Consider the following 16836-nt stretch of genomic DNA (forward strand, 5'->3'; position numbering starts at 1 on the left):
CCCCGAAATTTTTGGATTTCGACAATCGATAAACGGTCAGAGTAGCAAAAGTAAAGTAAATCAAGCAGTTCACGACAGCGTTCTCTGTCCCGTTTCTTGCTCGACAACACTCCTTTCGACCACCCACTCCAAGAGAACTGTGTTAGAACGTAGCGTCACGTCGCAACACTTTTCACCATGGTCAGAATCGAGACTTGCTACTTTTGTAGCCGACCCGCCTATCCCAGCAAGGGAATCACCTTCATTCGAAGTAAGCATCTCGCCTGCTGCAGCTCTTCTTCCGCCTCGCTAACCTGCCGCAGATGATGCCAAGCAGTTTCGTTTCTGCCGGTCCAAGTGCCACAAGAACTTCAAGATGAAGCGTAACCCGCGCAAGCTTGCCTGGACCAAGGCATTCCGCCGTGCTGCTGGCAAAGAGATGACCGTCGACTCGACCCTCCAATTCGCACAGCGCCGCAACGTGCCAGTTCGATACAACCGGGATTTGGTTCAGAAGTACGTCCATCCTACGGGATCCAACGTGTCCAGGGAACACCGACCGCTGACAAAATTTACTACAGGACTCTCAAGGCCATGGAGCGCATCCAGGAAATCAGAAGCAAGCGCGAGAGAGTATTCTACCGCAGACGTATGGCAGGCAAGCGTGCCAGAGAATTGGCCGACGCCCGCAAGCTCGTCCAGACCCACAGCCACTTGCTACCCAGACTCCGTGGAAGCGAGAAGAGGAGATTGGCACTGGAACAAGGTCTGTCCCAGGAGGAGATCAACAGACTCGAGGAGCAGCAGGTCCTGCCGTCGGCCACCAACAAGTTGTTCGGCAAGGAGAAGATCCGCCAGAAGGTCAGAGTGGACGGTGGTGTCGAGTTCGCACCCGAGGGCGACATGGAGATGGATTCCGAGTAGGAAGTCGCGACGACATATTACAACGGATCGCGGACATCAAGGGTTGCTTAATCACGAAATACTCGAGGTTGATGAGTACGGCGTTCCATGGACCTGCTTTTGGTTTTCGGCATCTTCTGGCGTTTGGGATCACGTAGATATCTGGAAAAGTGCATTCATCTATGATACACTGCCTTAAGAGAAGGCATGTTTGTGGGCTGTCTTGAATTTTAAGAGTGTGACATCTTGCTTGTGCAAAATGTGATATCCTTTGAGCGTCGCAAATATGATACCAATGCGCTACTCTGGCAGGCACGAAGCGACCCGTGGCCTTGGGAACGACATTTCACTAATGGGATTTTATATCCAATAATGAAAAGCGGTCTACGAGCAGCTCTGTATGTAGGCGGGATACAGACAGTCAGCTAGATGCCATCCCAACTGCCCCTATCCGGCCATATTGAGCGTTCGGATACAAATTCGCTGGGGATTGGGCCGCTAGAAATGTTTACTTTATTATATATGGTGTTATTCTTAATACTGTGCTGTAATAACCGCAACGCATACGCACGTGTATGCCTATGTTACACTACCATCCTCTTGGCATACCTCGAGCCTTTGCGACCGACGCGTCGCACACTATATTTCACATTTCATCTACATCCCACTACCCCCGCCGCCCCCTCGTTTGTCGTTGCGGTTCTCGTGCTGCAAATCGCCAGACCCGACCGCCGCACCACGCGCACGAAGATCGGCACTCTGCAGCATCTCGGAGCACGCGATAGACAGCCAGACCTGATCGTGGAAGAGTCACGATTCCTCCAGACCCCTCGGGCCCCCTCCCCTCCCGTGCGGGTGCACCCTCGTGTGCGCCCTCCCGGGCTCCCTGAGCGACGCCTTCACGTCGTCAAAAATGCCTTTGTCCAGCGCCTCCTTCCGCTTTCTCTCCTGCTCCTCGTCGATCACCCTGTGGTCCTCCCCGCTCGACCAGTTGCCCGCGCCGCCCCGACCCGAGAGGCCTGCTCTCGCCGGCGGCGGTGGTCCTCCCTGCGTGCCCGTCGACGAGGACGTCTCCGGGTTTAGCGCCCGGCTGGCAGAGGGGTTACCCGTCGTGTGCACCGTCGCTGGGTGCGGCTTGGCACCTGAGATGATGAAGCCTGAAGATGCCGTCAGAGGGTCGACGTAGTTACCGGCGCCGCCGCGTCCAGTACGCACCGGCGCTGCTGCCGCTTCGGTGCTGATGAACGAGGCAGGCGCGGGAGGATCAGCTGGGTCGGAGGGCGCCTCGTCTGCGAGCGCGGGCTTCTGGGCCTCGACGTCCTTGGACGACGACTCCTCCGCATTTTTGGTGGCGTCCTCGACGTCCTTCTGGGAGTAGAAGTTGCCGGCGCCGCCGCGGCCGACCTTGCGATATGCGTCGGCCATGGTTTTCTGTGTACCTTGACTCCACGGAGGGAGGGAGGGAAAGCAGGTACGAAGTATCGAGGTGGGGTATCTGCGTGGGAGACGATGCCCGTATTCTGGGGTTATGAGTTCACGATGATGATTGAACGACCTTTATTCGGTTAACCCCAGGTTCCTTCTGACGTTTCTATCCACTTTCCGAAAAATCCAATTTATACAGTATAAAAACTTTAATGTGGAATAAGATAATAAGCAACTGGGTGTTTCTATCTATGAAACCACGCTGCCACTTCAAGGCAAAAGGCGACCAATGCCAAGAGCATCGCGGGGCAAATTCTCCACCCCGGTCGTTGTCTAGTTCCTCAATGGTGAGGGGTTTTGGGCAAAAGACGGGAATCAACTTGTTGGACACCTCCAAAGGAAAAGAAAAGCAAAGAAAACAAAAGTATATACTTTATTGTGCTTGTCACCATGTGCCAATGATAAGAAATTCACAGTAAACATATGCAGGATGCGATCCATATCCTCTTGAACAAAAGAGTTGTTCGGATGCAAGCCTCAGGCTGTGGTTGGCCATGGGGGCAACGTGCTTTCTTCTCTTCCAGACCCGAGACGTGCATCTCGGCGCCAGCCATGGACTCACTTCACAACCATAGCAGAAGGCCTACTACGTCATTGAGGGGGCTCTCGGGTTGCGACATCTCCACTGCGGAGTGAGCTCGTGAAGTTTGGGGGCCACTCGGCTTCAGTTGAGGCCCTGTCACCGCTTCACAATAATTATTTGTTTCCAATTGGCAACGGTGTGTCGTTAGCATCAACGATGCCGCTCGATGCTGAAATACACAACACTACTTTCAAGTAACATCATAGCTCTAGATTGCGAAGAATCTCGTCAGCTCAGGGAGAAAGAAGAAAAATCCCATCGGGTGAGACATGTAAGATTGCCCAATCACGTCAGCATATCAGGAATGTCACATGTGTGCATTCTTTGTACGACTTAAGAAATCCCAACAAATGCTAATTGTGGTACCTCACAAAGAGGAAGAAAGTGAACTTCGACAACCATTTGACAGCTGCAATAATTCATGGCTAATGCCAAGTCAAAAATACATGTACTGTAAAATGACTCGAACTCAACATACCTTTTGCTTTGTACCTGCAGCGAATTGACATCATACGACTGTCAAAGATCCTTGTTTGATCGGTCGGTAAAACTACAAATAGCACTAATTTCATAATTTCATAATTCCCCATTGTTCCTCATTTGCTTGCATTGCTGAAACAGGCAGGATCTTGAGCCTCCGTACTTTGATCGTATCAATTGTTCAGTATCACCTTTCATTACTAGTAATCGTCTCGACCAGGGTCGCATGGCTGTTACAAGCTGCAGCCAGGACTGTACATATGATTCGATATATTCGACGAAAATCAAAGCTGCGTACTCAACACCCGCCAGCTTTATACTTGCACTGGGCCGGGGAATTTCTTGCAGCCCGCGGGTAGGGCGGTGTTGATCATTGGAGATCAGGAACCATTGCATAGTCCGGGGAAATTTTCATGCTAAATCTGTGTCAAGGTAGACTTATCACTGGAGAGTTTGTTTCAGCTCAAGGTGGAGTAAAATTCGCTGTGCCTATGTATCTTGCCTTGCTGCCAGAATGGAAAATCCGGCACGCTCGGTATTGCAATGCTGATGAAAGCTGAGTAGAAATTCTAAGCTGATCGCCAAGCAGTTGCTCTCGAATCCTTCTGCCTGCAACAAGCTCATTGCGTGGGCAATAGTAAGCATTACGACGCCTCCTCAATGAAGGCACACACTCGCTGCTTGCCACAGCTTGGAGGCGCAGTCCATGGCTGACCATGGCTTGGTTATCCCTCGCATAACTCGTCGTCGTTCCAAGATGGTCATCTGAGCGCTAGTGACGTCAAAGAACCCTCCTCTCAAACCAGCTCTTGTCGGCTGAGGATATTCTTCTTATCATGATCTAACAAATAAGAAAGGGCACCAAATGATTTGAGTGATTCGGCTATTCGGGGTTTCAGGGAGAATTGGATATTTCCTGTCGGGATTTCCATACAATTAAATAAAAGAGCCAAACCAAAACGTTGCTCCCAGTCGGATGCTTTTGATTGGCTGCTAACAGTCTATAAAACGACTGCCTGGAGACGAGGACAACGTGTGTTTTTGGAACCGAGCCATCGGGGAAATTGCTGAGGCGCCGACGGGCTTTCTACGTTGGAAACTTGAACATGAGATCTATGAGGCTTGATATCCCAAGCTAACTGCACATGTATCTAGGCTACACAATTGATGGCGCGCTCTGTCCAAACATATAGTGTCGAACGAGCACCCGGCCTCAGATCGGACGGCGCCGTTCTAAGGTGCCGTTTCCCGATCAGGTGCAGTAGTAGTTTTCTATCAAGGAATCCAGGGCACCGGTAAGCCACGGGAAGACCGCGTGACTTGACGAACAGGCAAGACGGGGGTTGATGGTGTGCAACTTTTTTTTGTGCCGCATCGAGCGACGATCATTTGGTCCAGATCAATCGTTCGCGAGCCTGGTAGTGCCCGTTAATAAAAGCCCGTCTCAAGTCGGCGAATCGACTTCAGGGTGCCCTAGAACGCTTAGAGAATCGACAGGCTCATTCAATCGCGAGATTTGACGCCAGACAGCAACAATAGATCCTCGTTGCGGCTGAGAAATAGTCATTTGGCTTCGTCGATCGGAATCGTTCTTTCTTTTATTTCTGTCTAAACATTGGGATATTTCAGAATTTTTTTGTCAGCAGAGATTGTTGTGGAATATCCTCATTACTGAGGTTAAACGAAAGTCGGTTCTCCCATGGGAACCATCCGGATCAAAGCCTGCGGTGCATTCGTGAATATTTCCATATTTTGGCAAGAAATGAATTCGTTTATCGGTAGTGAGGTGGCTTGATATGCCGCGTCTCCTGACAAGCCACTGTGGTTGTTACCGATGTCTTGCATTCAGACGGAGGGAACCAAGCATAGAGACCGAGCTAGAATATGAACCCCCTCTCGAGTTGTCCAATTAACAAGGACTCTGGATAATGTTCGGATGGGCGTGGTCGTAGCCTTCGTGCATTAGTTTGACATGTCTGCTGGGTTTATGTTCTATTCTCCCGTATGCGGTATAGAGGCTACGCATAATGCAAGAGTACCTGCATCTGGACTGGCTAGATGGTCTGCTGACACCGGAGAGAAGGTTACCTTGACATATTTCATGTCTAGCTTGACGATTGCGCATGGTATCTGTATCTGTTGAATGTGGTTCGGAGAGAACAACCCTCTATGACGAGTTATGATGATTGCCATAATGATATTGGAGTGCCGAAGACAGATTCACAAATAGGGAATCGAGCAAGGTATTCTCGAACCATTAAAATCCCCATACCGCAATGATCAACGACATCGACATAGCTGGGCAGTGGAGAGCTGTCGTCGCACGAACTTCTTTGGTCAGGTCGCATCAGAAGCATGATGCTCCGCTCCGGTACCCCTCCTTAGGTCACCAATCCGGGACCTTTTTCATTGTCGCGAACCTCCAAGATGCATGGCAGCTTGAAGAAAACAACAGTCCAATTGAGTTGCACGAATAATCTCATTGAGAACTGAAAGCTCATGGATTGTGAGTAGGGAGCTGGGAAATGTGTTTCAGTTGAGAAGCCGGCTTTGGATAGACGCAAGCCGGAGCGCAGTCATATTTCACAAGTGCTCCATGGACAATAACGGGAACTCTTAGTCGAGTCTATGTTTCGGAGGCATGTCGCTAAGGAGATGCGCTTGATAGATACTTGGATAACATCAGGTGGCAGATACGGTGTTGCGCAAGACTGATCTAAATTGTCACCATGATTACCAAGGTCAGAGGGCGGCTAACGGTGAGACCTAGGCCAAATCCATCAAGCTAAGATAGATACCATCATCAGAAACAACAATAAAAAAGCATGACAAAGGTTCGCATACTGTAGAGAAAGTGGCCATTTGAGCGAGAACATTGACCGGCAAATGAGAACGCCGACGAGAAACCAGACCTCGAAGTGCACTTTGAACTATTCATGAGTGGGTCGCTTCTCCATACACGGCCACTGTCTTATCAGTTGACTCCCATGGGATTGCCCAATATTTCCATTTCAGCGAATCAGTGTCCAGGAAGCCAACACCGGGACGGTGTTGAGAGTCTGGATTTGCACTGTCCTATCCAATGCGCCCAACCTGGCTTATTGTATGCCACATGTCGCTCAAGCCAACCGTACGTGGTCAGCGGCCCGTCCAACAGTCCAACAAGACTCCAGCTCTGAATGCGGACATGAGTGGCAGGAATTCTGAGCGCTTCCATAATATCATATCTCAGCAAATAGAAGATGACTACAAGGTTCTTGCCAACCTGAGGCAGTTGCAATGATTAATTCAAGACAGGATCAGAAATTCTGAGCGAATTGTCTTGGGATCATTGATTATGCCGCCTCTCGTACCCAACCCTGATGTAGTTAATAATACTATGTATGTACAGAATTTATGGGCTCGCTTTATCAGCTGAACGACCGTGGGCAGACCGTCGTCTTTTGTGCAGAAGTTGCATATCGCGAACAAAAAGATAAAAATACATAATAATGAAGACCTGGGGTAGTCGATGTCGATGCAACTTCGAGCCGATGTGGCCGGGATCACCTTCCCTGCTCAATCAGTTGAGCAAGCTCAAGCCAACAAGCTGTACATGCTTGGTATTCCTGGTTCTTCATCCCATCCTAGGCAGGTCAAAACCATCGCCGTCTCAAACATGTTGTTGCAAATGTTCCGCCGGGATGTTTCCAATGCCGTTGATAGCGAAAACAACAGTGACTTGATTAGGGTAACAGTAATTAGGAGCAGACCTAATCGGCGTCTACTGCATCTTTCAGAATCTGGGGGAAGCGGTCCACAAATGATACATAACAACCAAAGGGGTTACCAAAGCCCTAACCACCTAGAGTACTAGATAAGGTATCAAGCGCGCCAAACTATCCAGAAACGGCGGCTGGTGACCGACCGATCAGTGATCAGTGATCACAGGACGTCCAAACTCAAAGTGGTTCTCTGAGTTTCCACGGGTTCAGAAGTAAATGACACGCCTTTGAATATTTATCCCTATCATCTACAGTAGCTGGGTGGGTTCCTGTGCCTGGCGCCGGTCCGAAAGTACGGGCTACGGTACATGTCCATACTTGAGATGTGTTGTAATACATAATCGAAATGGACCATACTTCCATAGCCATGGATGCATTTCACACAGTGTTGCCTGAGTTGTCTTGTTTAACTGATGAATGGAAGAAGCTGGTAGGAGAAGACAAGCATTAGAGTCTAGAACCGACAAGCGCGTGGATGAGCGCATGCAATGGTACGGAATAGAGTAGAGTAGAGTCGAGCAATGTTGTAAGTACTGGGACGGAAGTAGTTGCTGGGATGTAATCATGACTGAAGGTCAGTCGGGTTGTGTCCAGCATCCGCTCCTCGCACTGCCTACAATCAACGAGTGACCCCCCTCCATTGTTCTGTATTCACACCCCCCTCAGGCCCGCTGGTGCCCCCTCTCTCCACCACCACCTCCTCCTCTTCCTCCTTCATCGCTTGTCGCCATGCTTGCGTGCGCTTGTCCAGTGTCCAGTGCCCATTGCCCACTGCCCAGTGGTCGGGGCTCTGGCTCTAACCTAGGAAAGAGACACACACCCACCCAACGCAACGCCCGCCCGCGCGCTGGAACCTGAAGGCGCAGCCGGACAACTTGGCCAAAATTGCCTTTGTTCCTAATTCCCCAAGCAAGTTCCAGACAGTTGCTCAAAAAAATAATTTATTTTATTTACCATCTGACAAGTGATCTTCCCTCTCTACTACCTACCTCACCTCCCATCAACAACTCACGTAACCTCTGGCTTCTGCGTCGCTTGCCACTTACACCTCAACCCGAACCAACCAATTCCCATCCCACACCACACCACACCACGCATGAGCCCACCACTACCTTGACTCTCGTGCTTGAACCCTATCCGCAACGGCTTACAGTTGCTTTGCACCTCCAGAGCTCAGTGCTTTTTGTTTTCTTTCACTACATCAACTTGTGTACTGGCAATCCCGCTTTCTGGCCTTGACCAACGACACCTCTTATCATATACACTTGTGCAGGAATGGCCTCTACAAAGGTACCTTGAACAGCTAGTTATTCACTCATCATATGCCTGTCTGGCTTGTGTCCAAGAAGAGAGCAGCCTGCTGACTACTTGTCTCCTTGTACAGGAGATGTCCGTGACGACGACGAGGCCATTGTCCCAGCATCGTCAATCGATACCCGGCTCTACGAACCCCCTATCTGCTACCCGACCGTCGTCTCACTCGCGCAACAGCTCCCACTCCCACGCCCACTCGGCTTTATCCGGTTCCCTCAACGCTTCCCACCGCATCAATCGCCGTAAGAGTATAACAAACAATGGTACCAATGTCGCGGCCGTCGCTGCTGCTCTGGCTGAGGCTGGCGACAAGATGACCCCCCTTCCCATGACGATCAACGGTCGCCGTGGTACTGTCTCCAAGTCGGCTACTGTCAGGTCCGCTATCGCTGGAAGCCTGCCTTCTCCACCCGCTAGCCTGCCTACACACAAGTTCATGATGTCCGGAAAACCGGAAGGCCAGGACAGCGCAATTGATGATGATTCCAACGAGATGTCTGCTGAGGAAGGCGAGAACGGGTTCGAGCAGGCTCGCGTTCGACGTGCTAGCGACGGACAGCCTCTTACCAAGGACGGCAAGAAGAGCAGCCGCGTCGAGCTTCACTGCGACAAGTGCGGAAAAACATACAAGCACAGCAGCTGTTTGACAAAGCATTTGTTTGTGCCCATTTTCTTGCCTACCCCTTTCTCCCTAAACCATCTCATTCCAGCCGCTGGATAGTCGATTGCGTAATCGTAGAGGTCTAGACCGTACATGCCTGGACCCCACCTCAGACTCCCATAACCTACCCCGGATTTGCTCGCAGGAGACATTGTGTTGACGTTTTGCTGGTTAGGTGGGAGCACACTCCCGAGTGGTCGTACACATCCAAGCTGCTCATCTCCAAGCACCAACAAGTGCAGCTTCTCGAGGCTGCTTCGGTGCTCGTCCAGATGAACATCATCAAGGATGAATCCACCCCTCCGGACTCCGCCCGAGACTTCGGCAGCGAACCCGAATCAGCAGCATCGCCGGCTGCCTCGGGATATTCGGACCAACACGATGGGCGAAGCTCGGCCGACACAACCCCGCCACCACAGGCCGAAACTTACCACGGTGGTTTCGTATTCCGCAATGCCAAGAGATCGAGCAATGGTAGTGCCTATGCGCGATCATATCAGTCTGCTGCTTCAAACGGCTTCCTGTCTGGCAGCATTTCCAACGCTTCTGGGTTCGGCCACAACCGCCATGGTAGTATTGATGTCCGTCCCACGTCTTCTGGATTGGGCAGCTCTGGCCAAGAGGACAAGGACCTTGCAGCCGCCGTTGAACTGCTTAGTTGCAGCTTCGGCAGCAGTGGCGGTTCCCGGGACACGAGGCTTCCCGACGATGCTCCACCGGTTCCCCCATTGCCCGCCCAATACCTTGACCAGGCGGCCTTCCCCAGCACCAGCTTTCTTAACAGCTACTCGGCACGGCAGATGCCCGAGAGCTTCACACGCGGACAATACCGTCACGCAGAAGACGTGAAGATGGAAGACAGCGAGATGGACGAGGACGAAGATGACAGGCGATCCCGGGTCCGCAGTGAAGATGACGATGACGGTGTGTTTGGCCGTATGGAGGAGTGAACGCACCAGAATGAGTGCATTCAATGATGCTGCTGCTTGTAGCGACGACCCGGGACGCATGTTATGAACCTTCTACTATGGCATCTGTTGTTTCTTTTGTAACCGCGAACCTATACCAATTTTGTAAACGTGGTGGTTCGGCTCCGCTATCGAAACCTCAGCACCGAAGAGTGGACAACTTATGGTCACCATGATATGAGATGACTAAAGAATAGGCCACGAGGTTAAAGTGAGGATCGGAAAAGAGCGTCGAGCGAACACCCTAATTAAGCACATTGAAGCTGATCCAGAGGGATTATGAGGCGCCCAAGCAGGAGATGTAACCATAGGACAAGACACTCCTTCGCCCATGTATGAATCAAATGAGATCAATGAACCAACTTATCGACCTACCTGGTGGTCTCACCTCCGTATTGTGACCCTTCGATGCGCATGACTCAAGCGGCCCGTTAATTTGGGTTCGTGATGGCTGAATGAGGCACGAATGCCAAGCAAGTTCATTGAAGCGGGAGAGCTTGAAGTGGCCACAATGTAGAATCGGGAGCTGGCGTGAGGAAGACTGGAAGGGCCTCCTTCAGCGATATCGATTGCGTTGGTTATGACAGATGCTGTGATGGCCAGTGCTGGTCAGATAGGAGAACTGATGGGAGTTTGCAGAACAGACGGCGAAAGACAAACGAGAAGCGGTGATCGCGAGTCACAAGAGCACGAGGGGGATCTGGGGACCCTTTTCAACAACAAGCAAGCCATGTCGAACCAACCCCTCGAATCGATCGATTTGGATGGGATGCACGTCACAAAGATCAAATTGAAACCGACTAGTTGGATGATAGGTAACGTCAATTGGTCTGGATAACCTACTCTGTATAGAAAGAATCGGGACGATCCCGTGGCTGCCTGTGGGGACCCTTCTCGATGAGACTCATACATCCAGTAGACAGAATCAGCGTTAGCACAGGGATAGGCAAAGCTGGCTAACAGTCGGACTGTCTCGCGAGGCAGGCTGGCAGGGAGGGGTGGGCACTACGAGAAGGGTATGAACTCCATACCGGTCAGATTAAAGGTCAAGACAATAATGGCTGAACAGTTGTTCGCATGTATGCTCTGTAGTGAATATAGCGAGCGCTTCAGGATGCACAAACATCAATCATCATTTTGGGGTTTTCGGGTTGCTTACATACCTACACGCATACATAGGCACAGACATGGTGCTTGGGGGGGGGGCGCGTCAAGACGTCACCGAGCTCCATCTGTTTACTAGCCCATAGTGCTCTGTATTTAGCGTCATTGGAGCTCATGCCCAGCTCTCTCCACGCGCTAGCCGCTCCCCGAAACCCACTGCAATCCCACTATGATCGCATAACATCACTGAGCGCAAACTCATTTTTCTTTTTACGTTGCCATCAAACATCATTCCAAACTTCAGACAGCAAGCGCATCTTTCGACGAACCGTATCCTACCTTATTTCCCGCGTTCCCGTACATCAGCGTAAAATGCGCACCCGACGACAAGACAAGATCCAGTCCGAGGCTGTTGGGACGGCTTCTACGTCTGCGCGCTCCGAGGAGCCCAACTTGCCGCCGTCTCCCTCCACGGACGCGCTGATTGTTAGAGAGGGTGCGGAGCCGGTCGTCGCAGCATTTGAGGAGGCAAAGAGGAATGTCACGCAGAAGTCCAAGATCCCCAAGGCCATCCAATTTCCTCTTGTCGTCATCTTGAGTCTGGCCGTTTCGTCCGTTGGGTACTCAATCACCTATCCCTACACGAAGGCTGCTATAGCTGTGCATGCGCGCAGTCTGGAGCATTGGAGCGAATATGGAACTTTGATGGCTTGGAGAATGTGAGCCCCCCCCCCCCCGGGATGATCTGGCTTAGATCATGGGAGAGACATAATGCCACGATTCGCTGTGAGTTGTGCTGACCATGGATGCAAAAACAGCTTCGAACTTGCGCTGGGCTGGTTTGGCGACTACGATGGCTATGACCTGGCGGCGCTCAACTTGCTGTCACATGGTCCTCCGGTACGTGAAAGAAACCGATCAAGACATCGGGGTGCGCATTGCTTTGCCCGAATGTCACGACTGATCAGCCTGCAGCTTTACCTCTTGAACGCCTTCTACAGAGTGCCAGCCTCGGCACTCATCCTGACTCTTGCCATCGAGACTTTCGCGACCTATCTTCCATTCAGGCTGCTCCGCTCATTGTCCAAGGCGCATCGCGATCCCGCCAACGCGCCCAATGCCGACTTGCTGACTGACAAGCCGATTGCTCTGTTGACTACACTCCTTTCCGGTGCCATCTATACCGTGACTCTCTTCGCCGCTTACGCAAGTTACCTCCCCACGGCCTTGATTGTCTACTACGACAGCCTGCCATCGATCCAGGCGGCACACGAGTCGACTTACATCAATCTCCTCCCTGTTACGCTGACGCTTGGCTTCGCTGCCACCAACTTTATTTTCACCCCTGCCGAAGCCGAGGCAGAGACGAAGGCAGTTGACTTCGACCCCGTTAATGCGTCTTTGAAGGAGACATTATCCTGGAATTTCTGGGGCTGGAGCAACAGAACCAAGACTGTGGTTAAGCGTACCGCTATTTTGATGTTGGTGACGGGTGCTAGCACAACTATTCAGACCGCCCTCACTGTTCAAGGCGCTGAGCCCATCGGCGCATTTGCATGGGCCACCCCTTGGGTCCTTGCTTCTGCTGTAACCGGAGTCGCTTTGGGGGCTGTGGGCAGTGTCTAGGTAGGTGAGGACACGATACAACTTCGTGCATGTAGATCAGCACGTGCACCACTGGTAGGACCTTTTGGCGAGTCGTGCATTTTAGAATGCATCGAGCAAGAACGGCGCATTACAACAGGGAGGAATGGGATTTGGTCAGCAAAGGTTGGAAGTCGGCTATAGGCAATTTAGGAACCAGGAGTTTGAGGACAGTTTCAAGAGACAAAACCACATTTCCTTTCTGTCCATGGAGTATAGGAAAACTAAATTGTGCACACCTCATGTGCTGGTGGTGGTACTTCAAGCAGGCGAACTGCATTGTTATTTGGACGGGCATCTCAGAGACCAGTCAACTATCTGGCATGCATCAGACTAGAAGTCACAAACCATATAAAAGTGATAATCATAAAACAGCAGCAGGCAAATGATTCGACATCGAAGAGTCAAAAGGGCCTTCATCTTACGCAACGCTTGCAGTTGATGCAATTATCCAGCTATCCAGCTATTAATTACCGAAGCTAGACCAGATTAGATGCAGAGAGGGCAAGGACGAGGACAAGCACAAGCACGGCCCACTTGAATCTTGGCATGCTGCAACGCGACTTCGCATCATCGCGTCGGCGCAATGAGCAGTTTGTTGAATCCCACCAACATCGAATATTCCATCATCGCTCTTGCCCTCCGCACGTAGTTGCATTGAGTGCTTGTCGCGTGCACTTGATCGCCCCATTCTGCGCACGACCATGATATTGCAAGGCCCAGAACATTGCGATCCGCATACAGCGTAACAATGGCAGACACAGAAGCAAACGGCACTGTTAGCGGCGCCACCGCTGCTGAGCTTGTCGAGGAGACTCCCATCTCCCCCACGAACAAAACCGCCATAGCTCCAGCCATGCCGCAGAACAATGCTCTCGAGTCTCTCAACGAGCGTGCCGATCCTGATGCGCAGACAACAGTCACAGACTATCTCGACTTCACCGAGTACCTTCCTGCAGACGTAAACCGCAGCTTGACCCTCATCGGCAAACTCGACCAGACCTATATCGACGCTTCAGCACTCGTCCATGAGCTTACCTCGACATGGGGCAAGCTCCCTACCCTACCAGCCGACCAACGACCTGTTCCCGTCCAGCTGAGGGCTGATATATCGGACAATCTCAGTCAGGCTGTCAACGCACGTATATCGAGCCATGCCGAGGCCCGACGCATGGCAGAATATGTGAACAGGCATGTGAATAGGGCCAAGACGATCTTAGCCAAGCTTCAACACATGCGGGACAACTACCCGACAGAGGAGCAGAAGAGTCCGGTCCAGACACGCTCTCCACAGATGAGCAGGACTGCCAAGCCCGCACCACGTCTGGACAAGGATGGCAACAAAATCCGCGGGCCGCCTAGAATCACAGTTCCTGGGGAGGTGCTCGCCCCATACGAAATTGACATCAACCCATATAGCTCGTCCAGTGAGTCGAGCTCCGAAGAAGAGGCTTCCCCTTCGCCCATAAATACTCCTGCGCCTCGAATCAAGCTCGTCAAGGGTTCCAAGTTCCCCAAGCAGAAGATTCCCAAGCAGCCCCGTGCAGCGCGACAACAACTCAACGATGGACTGCCCATTCCGTCTACCAGTTCCGCGCTCGCGAAACTTAGACCGCCACCACCCGATGCCCCCTTGGGCGGCCCCGATCGACCATGGCTCCAGCTCACGCCCTGGGAGCTTGCAAAGCTTAGAAAGCGAATGAAGAAGAACGCGGTGTGGAACCCTAGCGAGACCATGGTTGCTCGGGAGCTGAAGCAACTGGGTCGCGGTCACGACGCCCTGAAAGCTGCCAAGCAGGAGGCCGAGGATGCGGGGAGGCCTTTCGAGTATGCCCCTCCGGCACCAGTTACAGATGCTGTGTCTGGTATCCAGCATCAACCTATCGGTGCTCTCTCGCTCGAAGCTCTTGGCGACGAGGAAGTGAAGCTTAGTAACCGAGGCATGAAGCTCAACGAAGCAAAGAAACTCAAGCGCGAGCAGATGGCAAAGCAGGCAGTCGAGGAGGCAGAAGAATCCGCTAGAAGGATGAAAGCACAGGCTATGAGCTTTTGGAGCACCCAAGAGGGAAGTCCTTCTGTCTCTGGGAGTGTGGCAGAAACAGCAGTAGCAGCAGGGGTAACCGCCCAGCCTGCACTTCAACCAACCTCACAATCCAAAGTCGCTAGCAAGCCGAAGGCCAAAAAGAGGAAACGCGAATCTACGTCTGAGGGCAATGCGCCTGAAGAGAAGACCGAGAGTACAGAAAATGGGACACCCGCACCAGCACCAGCACACCCAACTAACCCACAAATCAAGCGGACCAAGACGGAAACTCCTATTCCTCCACCGCAATTCACACCACGACCAACATCGGTTCCACCTGCGGCCGTCACGCCAGTGCCGCCGCCGCAGATTGGTCAAAATGCTGCTGTCCAGGTCACTTCTGCCACGCCCGTGCCTTTGCCAGCGCCGCCTCGCTCAGAGACACCGGTTGTGGCCGAGAAGCCAGCTCCTACGCCTTCAGCGGGCACAAGTCCTGTTCCCCTTCCACCGCCAGCAATCACAACTACCACCACAGTTCCCACTAAACCTCCTGCAGAGACAAAATCAGTGCCAACTCCTAAGACATCCACTACTCCTATCCTCCCGCCCACTAACAGTTTTGGCAAGAGAGAAACCAGGAAAGATGCGCAGAAGAACTTGCAACCTGTTGCAACTAATACGAAACAGCCCAACACATCTAGGCAGAACACTCCTGTCACCACACCTGGCCCGGAACAACCCACTATGACCATGAACCTGCGTCGACCAGCATCTCGTGGCAAAGCAAACAGTGTCGAACCAGCGGCACCCACTCTTGCGGTTGATAGACCTCGACGCACTAGTACCGCTCGAAATACACCAGCCCCTGAAATTCGCCAGCCCAGTAAACGTGTCAAGCGTCCTGCACCAGGCGTTGTCAACAAGACCTCGGGTGGCACGAGTGCGGTCGGCAAACGGACAGCAGCTCCTCGAAAGAAGCAGAAAACCAAGAAGGGGCCTCAAGCTGAACAGGAGGTTGAGGTCGAAGTAGATGACGAGGGCAACGTCATCGATCCAGACGAAGCCAGATACTGCGTCTGTAACGGGGTCAGTTTTGGCACTATGATCCAATGCGACAATGTTGATGTGAGCAAACAATACGATGACAACTCTGATTTTGCTTCCTCACGTACAACGACCCGTTCAAGTCGTTCGGGTCGTTCCACCTCTGCTTCTGTCTGTTCTAGCAATAACAAAAGATACTCACGCAACTCCATACTGACCAAACACCCTACACAGAACTGCAAACAAGAATGGTTCCACCTCGAGTGTGTTGGTCTCACAGAGATCCCGGCTCGCACGACGAAGTGGTATTGCCCTGACTGTCGGGTGCTGTTAAATATTGGAGGACGTGGTGAGGTGACAAGTCGTGGAGTCAAGCTATGACAAATTACCCGATCGCGATGGCACCATTCGAGTATGCTCAGGGAGTTTCAAAGGATCATCGATGTGGTTTTGGCTCAACGAGGGCTTTATACCCGGGGTTGGGGATCTTTTTTCGTCTGTAGGAACAAACGACATCGAGGGACGAAAGCCATGATCCGATCACTATACTAGCAATGGCCTGAAAGCTATGGTCATAGTCAGATAACTAAAGCATGTACTTCGGACAAATAGACCTGAGTGATGGAAACCGACTTCTTTAGGGCTATTGGTTGTGCTTTCGGACTGCTTTGATTTGATACCTATTCCGTGGCTGGAAGAGCGACTGTGTAGTTGTTCGACCACACTCTCGGAGGCCGACTGTCGCCTAAGAATTTCCTAGGCTTCTAGCGGGCGATGAATATTGTCTATCTGCCTTGTGCCCGTCGGCGGCTCATTCGATCGTCCCAGGTCTTAACACAACCCTAACTCCCCAATACACGGTCCGTCACCTGACTTTGGAGATA

At 51.8% G+C, this 16836-nt stretch overlaps 5 protein-coding genes across 5 annotated transcripts; 4 read left to right on the forward strand and 1 right to left on the reverse strand.

Moving 5' to 3' along the window:
- The first annotated feature begins 19 nt into the window (after window positions 1–19).
- Window positions 20–1377, forward strand: BKA67DRAFT_564829 (ribosomal protein L24e). The gene is made up of 3 exons (XM_046102773.1): window positions 20–250; window positions 303–495; window positions 561–1377. The coding sequence occupies exons 1-3, from the start codon at window positions 178–180 to the stop codon at window positions 901–903; spliced, it is 609 nt and encodes a 202-aa protein (XP_045958623.1). The 5' UTR covers window positions 20–177; the 3' UTR covers window positions 904–1377.
- BKA67DRAFT_564832 (uncharacterized protein) lies at window positions 1378–2760 on the reverse strand. Its single transcript, XM_046102775.1, has one exon. The coding sequence runs from the start codon at window positions 2305–2307 to the stop codon at window positions 1693–1695; it is 615 nt and encodes a 204-aa protein (XP_045958624.1). The 5' UTR covers window positions 2308–2760; the 3' UTR covers window positions 1378–1692.
- Window positions 2761–8100: 5340 nt separating this feature from the next.
- Window positions 8101–10484, forward strand: BKA67DRAFT_276386 (uncharacterized protein). Its single transcript, XM_046095924.1, has 4 exons — window positions 8101–8484; window positions 8579–9165; window positions 9345–10040; window positions 10170–10484. Exons 1-4 carry the CDS (start codon window positions 8470–8472, stop codon window positions 10219–10221), a joined length of 1350 nt encoding a protein of 449 aa, XP_045958625.1. The 5' UTR covers window positions 8101–8469; the 3' UTR covers window positions 10222–10484.
- A 1129-nt stretch (window positions 10485–11613) lies between these two features.
- BKA67DRAFT_535680 (uncharacterized protein) lies at window positions 11614–12867 on the forward strand (the record flags this gene model as incomplete). The annotated part of the gene is made up of 3 exons (XM_046100052.1): window positions 11614–11960; window positions 12060–12141; window positions 12217–12867. The coding sequence occupies 3 exons, from the start codon at window positions 11614–11616 to the stop codon at window positions 12865–12867; spliced, it is 1080 nt and encodes a 359-aa protein (XP_045958626.1).
- An 874-nt stretch (window positions 12868–13741) lies between these two features.
- Window positions 13742–16333, forward strand: BKA67DRAFT_516695 (uncharacterized protein; the record flags this gene model as incomplete). The annotated part of the gene is made up of 2 exons (XM_046097839.1): window positions 13742–16033; window positions 16187–16333. 2 exons carry the CDS (start codon window positions 13742–13744, stop codon window positions 16331–16333), a joined length of 2439 nt encoding a protein of 812 aa, XP_045958627.1.
- Between the last annotated feature and the right edge of the window lie 503 nt (window positions 16334–16836).

The sequence above is a fragment of the Truncatella angustata genome (assembly GCF_020726525.1).
Source record: "Truncatella angustata strain MPI-SDFR-AT-0073 chromosome Unknown BKA67scaffold_4, whole genome shotgun sequence".
Classification (NCBI taxonomy): Eukaryota; Fungi; Ascomycota; class Sordariomycetes; order Amphisphaeriales; family Sporocadaceae; genus Truncatella; species Truncatella angustata.